This window comes from Trypanosoma grayi (assembly GCF_000691245.1).
Source record: "Trypanosoma grayi strain ANR4 Tgr_991_V1, whole genome shotgun sequence".
In the NCBI taxonomy this organism is placed as follows: domain Eukaryota; phylum Euglenozoa; class Kinetoplastea; order Trypanosomatida; family Trypanosomatidae; genus Trypanosoma; species Trypanosoma grayi.
Genome location: NW_008826610.1, coordinates 1 through 6,110, shown reverse-complemented (window position 1 = coordinate 6,110; position 6,110 = coordinate 1). Strand labels below are relative to the sequence as shown.

The following is a 6,110-nucleotide window of genomic DNA, read 5'->3' as shown; positions in this document are numbered from 1 at the left end:
GCCGAGCGCATGCGCGAGGAGACGGAGCTGCTCCGCGTCTCCGCGGCGAGTCTGCGGGACGTGCGCCAAGTCATGGGCGTGCGGCGGGCGCGGAGCGCCGGTGCGGTGGACAAGGACCGTCGCAGCGTCGTCGAGTTGCGCGAAATCCCGCTCGAGGTGAAGATGAAGCTTTGGCCTGCGCTCGAGGAGCACGAGCAGATTCGCAACGAGCGCATCAAGCAGCGTGCGGCGGATCGTCTAAAGGACATGCAGAAGGAGGAGGCACGACGCGCAGCTCTTCTGGACGGCGCACAACAACTCCAGCAGGGTGGAGTGGCTTTCGTCCCACTCCAACAGCAGCAGCAGCAGCAGCAGCAGCCACAGCAGCAGCCACACGTAGGCCCTCTGCCGCCGCCTATTGTGCCAGTGGGCGGGCCAATTGTTGCCCCGGCTGTGCCGCAGCTGACAGTCTCTGGCACTTCTGCTGTAACTGCGTCTGCTGCCACAACTGTTGCTGTTTCCGCAATTCCTGCTGCATCTGCCGTGCCCGCTCAACCCCCACTATTGACACCACCTGCGGTGCTATCAGCCACGACGCCAACTGGCATCGCGGCTGTGGTTCCTGTCGCACTTCAGCAGCAGCAGGAGCAGTCGCCTGGTGCTGCTGCCCAGTCTGAGGTGAAGCGTGGTAAAGCCCAAGAGGAGGAAAAGTACAATCGCAACCTTACCTTCAAGCCAAGGATACGTGACGGCGTGCCAAACTTCGAAGCCATGTGGGCGGAGGATCGCCTCGCTCTGGCGGAGCGTAGGCGCAAGCGGCAGCCCACATCGGTACAACCATTCAGTCTAACAGTCTCAGCGAAGGATACTATTGTCAGGGGACGTTCAGCGTTGCTACAGCGACGTGCTATGTCCGCAGCGACAAAACGGACACCACAGCGGTGCAGGACTGCCACGAAGGAGACGCAAGCACTACGCTCCGCCTCGCGTCAGAACGAACAGAAAAAGAAGGTTGTGCCCAAAGGGACACGCGCACATGCTATGCGCACACAGGCGGTGTTCAGCAAGTACCTCAGTGCGTCAGAGGAGCAGAGTAAACGAGATGAACTGGTCGAGCTGCAGGAGGCGTACAAGCGACAGAAGGCAGTGAACGCAAGGCTGAAGGAATGCTTAAAGGACATTCGCGGCAATACAGATGTTGTCATTAAAGAAAAGGTCCGGGCTCTGCGTCAACGGAACCGAGAGTTGGAGCAGGAGGCTGCAGAGCGGCTGGAGCAGATGCGGATGCGTGTGGCACAGATGCCACCCATTTTTGTGGAGCCTACACACCTGCACGACATTGCAAAGGCGCGCGCAGAGACGGAGCGGGAGATCATGCGGATGCTGAAGGAGAGCGGTGTGGACGGTAGCACGCTGGCCGCTATCCTCGGAGGCGCCAGTAGTGACAACGCTGCTGCTGGTTCTGGTGTTGTTCCCGCAATAGAGGCCGCGAAAATAACGACCGATGATGGGGGTGATAGGGCTTCCAAAGGGAAGAAGGATGATAAGGAACAGACAGGCGAGGGCACCCCTGCGGCTACGGCTGTGAAGAAACAAGAGCGTAAAGCAAGTATCCACTCTGAAAGTGACAGTAGCAGTAGCAGTAGCAGCAGTAGCAGTAGCAGCAGCAGCAGCAGCAGTAGGAGCGATAAAAGCAGCGGCAGTGGCAAAAGTAAAGAAAAAGGGAGCTACGACGATGATTTCGAGAGCAGCTCTGTTTCATCAGCATCGTCCTCGTGAGGTGCACACCATAGATGTTTTGATAGAGACCACATTGGCAGGCAAGACAACGCCTACTGAGAGAGTGAGGCTTACTTGCGCAGGGGGCCCTGAGTTTTTTGTTTTTGTTGTTTGGAGGCTTTGTTTGGCGATGAACGAACTCTTGCAGGCCTTTTTTTTTCACTCGGATGCTTTTTTATTTTTGGGGGGCTTTCAATGCTCGTTTCCTTTCGCTCTTCATCTTCTTCTTTACAAGACTGATGCCCGCGTGTGCTGCGGTGGAGTTCTCCTCTGCATCTGCGGAGCCGCGCCTTCGCGATGACTTCCTCTCGCAGCTGCGGTCAAGCAGGTTCGATGGGCTGCTGAAGTTGCGTAAGGTGCCTACCACGCGCGGCACTGCCGCTGCTCCCGGTTGCCGGTTGCCACAAAAGCGTTCCCGCGGCGAGGCGGCGGCGGCGTCAGATGGTGTGCAAGGCGTCACCGCTGCGTGTGTGCTGCACGCTCTCTGTGGCGTGTCAGGTCAGCCGCTTCGGGGCCTGGAGCTCCGCCACGCACGACTTGTCGCTGCCGACGTGGCGCCTGAGGAGAGGGACGTGTCGTGCCAAGATGGCACAGGGAACCTCACTCTCTGCACTCTTCTTGGCGGGGAGGGCCTCTTCAGCAGCTTGCGCACGCTGGACCTGGAGTGCAATGATCTGCGAGACGAAGGCATCATACGCCTCTGCGTGCAGTGTCTACCGCGACTGCCCTTCCTCCAGTGTTTGTTTGTGGCCAGCAACGACTTTGGCGTGCCGGGTCTCGAGGCTATTGTTCAGTACACAGAGGGGTGGGTGTGTGATGCTTTGGCTGCGGCTCCTGATGGCGATGATAGTGGTGGTGGTGGCGGCGGCGGCACTAACGCAGCTTCCGGGGGTATGAAACCACATCCGCTTGAGACTGTGGGCCTTACGAACAATCTGCTCTACGCCGGCAGTGACGACGCGACGCTGCTGCTGGGCAGACTGCTGCAGGCGTGTCGGTCGGTGTTGCGTCGTGTACACCTTAACCATGTCCAAATGCCAACATCCGCGGCGACGGAGCTGCTACACACTGTGACCGCTTCTTCTTGTGTTGGAGAAAGACGACTCTCAGGCTTTCCCCGCCTTGAGGCAATCTACTTGAAACAAAATGACGTCGATAAGGAACGATTTCGTTCAGTGTTGCAGGGCGTTGGTGCGGACGCCATTGCACGTGCGTTCGTCCTGTAGCAGCTCCATCGAATGGGAGAGAGGAAGTAACAGTAAACAGTGGGCGTGTACATGGGCTCGGGACCTATTGTCTTAATCTTCTGTCTTCCCGTGTCGCTTTTGAGGAGTCGTAGAAAATAAGAAACAAACACAGCGAAGGCGAGAGGCTCGCAGTACACGAGGAACAAAAGGTGGCCCCCTCACCAAAAAAAAAAGGAAAAAAAAACATGGCATCCACGATTCAGCAGCCGCCCCTTCTGTACACCATCACAGGCCCCGAAGACCTCCTAAGCGATGATGACGACATAACGTCATATTTGAACGACGTGGAGGATGAGGAGGGAACGGGGAGTGAGGTGCCGCTGGCCGCACCTCTCCTCTCTCATGCGCACTCACCAAAAATGGGACCGGAAGATCTCTACACTCCAAACGATGTTACTGCTGCTGGTGACGGTAGTGGGCGACGGCGAAGTGGGAGTCGTTTTCATTCAGATGTGCCGCCGTTAAACGAGCCGCGACGCTTCTGGCAGTTGGTGGTGGGTGCCTTGTGCTGCTTTGCCGTCTCGTCCTCCTACGCGTTCAATCTCTACAGTGGCCAGCTGCAGTCCAAATATAACTTTACGCAGAACCAGATGACGACCATTACGACCCTGAGTGATGTTGTGGGGGGATTCACCCTCCCATTCGGCGTCATTTACGATTATTACGGTGCCAAGCCGCTTTTCGTGATTGCAATGATAACATTTCCGCTGGGTGCTGTTATGTTCGGTTTAACGTATGCAGATGCCATAACTGGCTCCGTACCGGCGTTCGCTGTCTACGCCTGTTTACAGTCTTTGGGCACCTCGATGCTTGACATTTCCGCCGTCATGACATTGTTGTCGATATTCCCAGCGAACAGGGGCGCCGTTGTGGCCGTCATGAAGACGTTTTCTGGAATGGGATCGGCCATTCTTGGCGCCATACACATGGCGTTTTTCGGCACAGATAGCTATAGCGATACAAGTCGATTTTTCTTCCTTCTTGCTTCTGTGACAGCTGTCGTTTCTTTCCTCGGCTTCCTGTTTGTGGAGGTGCCGCCGTACATGATCAAGGGCTGTGAGGAAGGCGTCCTCTCTGAGGAGGAAAGACGGGTGCGGCGCCGCTACAGGAAACAGTACCTGCGGCGGAAGGCACCAACCGCCCGCTTCGCTATTGGGTTTACAGTTCTCATCGCCTTGACAATATTCCTCCCAGTACAAGGCGCGTTGTCAGCCTTCATGAATCTCAGCCATGCGTCTCACGTCGCCTTTGCGTGCATCGCATTGGGTCTCTTTGCATTTTATCCGCTCATGGCATTGCCGATCAAGGCGCTTGACCGCAAATTGCAGCCGCTTGAAGTCGGTAGCTACTCTTCGGGCTCCTGCCGTGTGAGTCGAATGAGTCGTCTAAGCCGAATGACTAGAGAAAGTACAGACAGCACGGCTCTTGCGGCGGAGCTTGACTACATCGCCCCGCAATTTCAGACGACTTTAGTGGAGAATCTGCGAACGTTTCGTTTCTGGGCGTTGCTATGGACGATGTTTTGCTTATTTGGGGCACAAATCATTGTAATTGGCAATGCGCGCTTTCTTTTTGGCGCTCTGGCGGGAAATGCACTAGATGAAGCGTTTGTAGCACTCCTCGTTGTGATAATGGGTGTCGGCAGTGGGGTTGGCCGTATTCTGCTAAGCATTCTCGAGATGGTGACACAGAATCGTTCAGCTGAAGATCGTATACCCATTACCTTCGCTTTATTTGTTCCAACCGGTCTCACAGTGGCGACAATCGCGCTACTGCTGCTTCTGCCACGTAACGCACTCCCTCTGCCTTGTTTTACTATGGCGCTTGCCAATGGATGCTCGGCTGCTGCAATTGTGATCGTCGTACGCACCATATATGCAGCTGATGTTGCAAAACACTACAATTGCTGCATGATCACCGGCATCGCCGCTTCGGTGCTGATGAATCGGTTGCTTTACGGTGAGTGGTACACACACCAGGCTGCAAAGCGGGGCAGCGCTGTGTGCTTCGGCAAGGAGTGTGTTCTCATGCCTTTGTTGGTGTGTTTCGGAATGAACCTATCGGCGGTGTTTTCTTCTGCTTTGATCCATTGGGATTACGAGAAGTACTGTCGCAAGATGCTTGATATGCGAAAGCGACGGCTGCGACGTGCGCAGTCTCGATCTGTTTGCCATGCCAACAGCAATAATAACGATGATGATGATGGTGGTGCTTCGATCGAGGCAAAAACAACAGTAGGATCGTAGAGCAGGCGATGAATGTTTTCGAACTAACACTTGAGTTTTGCAGCTTCTTGAATGAACAGTTTTCGTTCAATTTGACAACGCGTGTGTGGGGGCAGCCCTTTCCATCTCTATGTACTTTATTTAAACAGGGTCGACGTGAATGGGACTCCTTTTTAATCCGTCTGGGGCTATATTTACTCTCCCCCCTTTCCTTTTCCTCGCTGTTGGCTGTTTTTTCTTTTTGTTTGGCCCTGGCTGCGCAGGAGGTAGCTCGCTTGGCGATTCCCGAGTGTTCTGGCGTTCTCCGCCTGAATATGTGCCAGAGCCACCGTGGCGTCGGATGACCTTCAACATGTCCGCTCCGGCGGCGGGGCCGCTTGTGGTTTACTGGAGGCGATGGGCTTCGCTGCGGCGTCCGTCTTCGCTGCCCTCGTCGGGGGCCCGTGCGAAATCAACGGGGGTAAGCCTACCAGTTGGGCTCTGTGGAGAGGGGGTGGGAAAGGCGTATTGGGGTGGGACTGCTAATGGGGCGTGCGGGTGAAACGTTCATTCCGTGGTGGCTTTTTTCCCCTTCTTTTCTTCTTCTTCATTCTACCCGGGGATGTGAAGAGAAGAAAGAATGGAAATGGGCGAGAATAACTTGCCCCACGGCGAAAGAGCCTCGTCCCTGTTGATCGAGTGGCCTCGAGAAAACACGGGTGTTTGAGGCCGGGGTGCCTTGTGAGACATGAGCAAGGAGGAAGACAGATGCGGTTTTCTCCCGCGTTTCTTCACCTTCCACTTATGAATTCATCGTGTCTTCCTGACCTGTAGCGGGTGTGCAGGAAGGTGCGCCTCTTTTTACTTTTCTTTTATTATTATTATTATTATTATTATTATT

At 55.2% G+C, this 6,110-nt stretch overlaps 3 protein-coding genes across 3 annotated transcripts; all 3 read left to right on the top strand.

Annotated features, from left to right (window-relative positions):
• Positions 1-72: 72 nt before the first annotated feature.
• On the top strand, positions 73-1,758 carry DQ04_09911020 (hypothetical protein; the record flags this gene model as incomplete). Its single annotated transcript, XM_009316095.1, has 1 exon — positions 73-1,758. One exon carries the CDS (start codon positions 73-75, stop codon positions 1,756-1,758), a length of 1,686 nt encoding a protein of 561 aa, XP_009314370.1.
• Positions 1,759-1,997: 239 nt separating this feature from the next.
• Positions 1,998-2,984, top strand: DQ04_09911010 (hypothetical protein; the record flags this gene model as incomplete). The annotated part of the gene is made up of 1 exon (XM_009316094.1): positions 1,998-2,984. The coding sequence occupies one exon, from the start codon at positions 1,998-2,000 to the stop codon at positions 2,982-2,984; it is 987 nt and encodes a 328-aa protein (XP_009314369.1).
• A 206-nt stretch (positions 2,985-3,190) lies between these two features.
• Positions 3,191-5,251, top strand: DQ04_09911000 (hypothetical protein; the record flags this gene model as incomplete). Its single annotated transcript, XM_009316093.1, has 1 exon — positions 3,191-5,251. One exon carries the CDS (start codon positions 3,191-3,193, stop codon positions 5,249-5,251), a length of 2,061 nt encoding a protein of 686 aa, XP_009314368.1.
• Between the last annotated feature and the right edge of the window lie 859 nt (positions 5,252-6,110).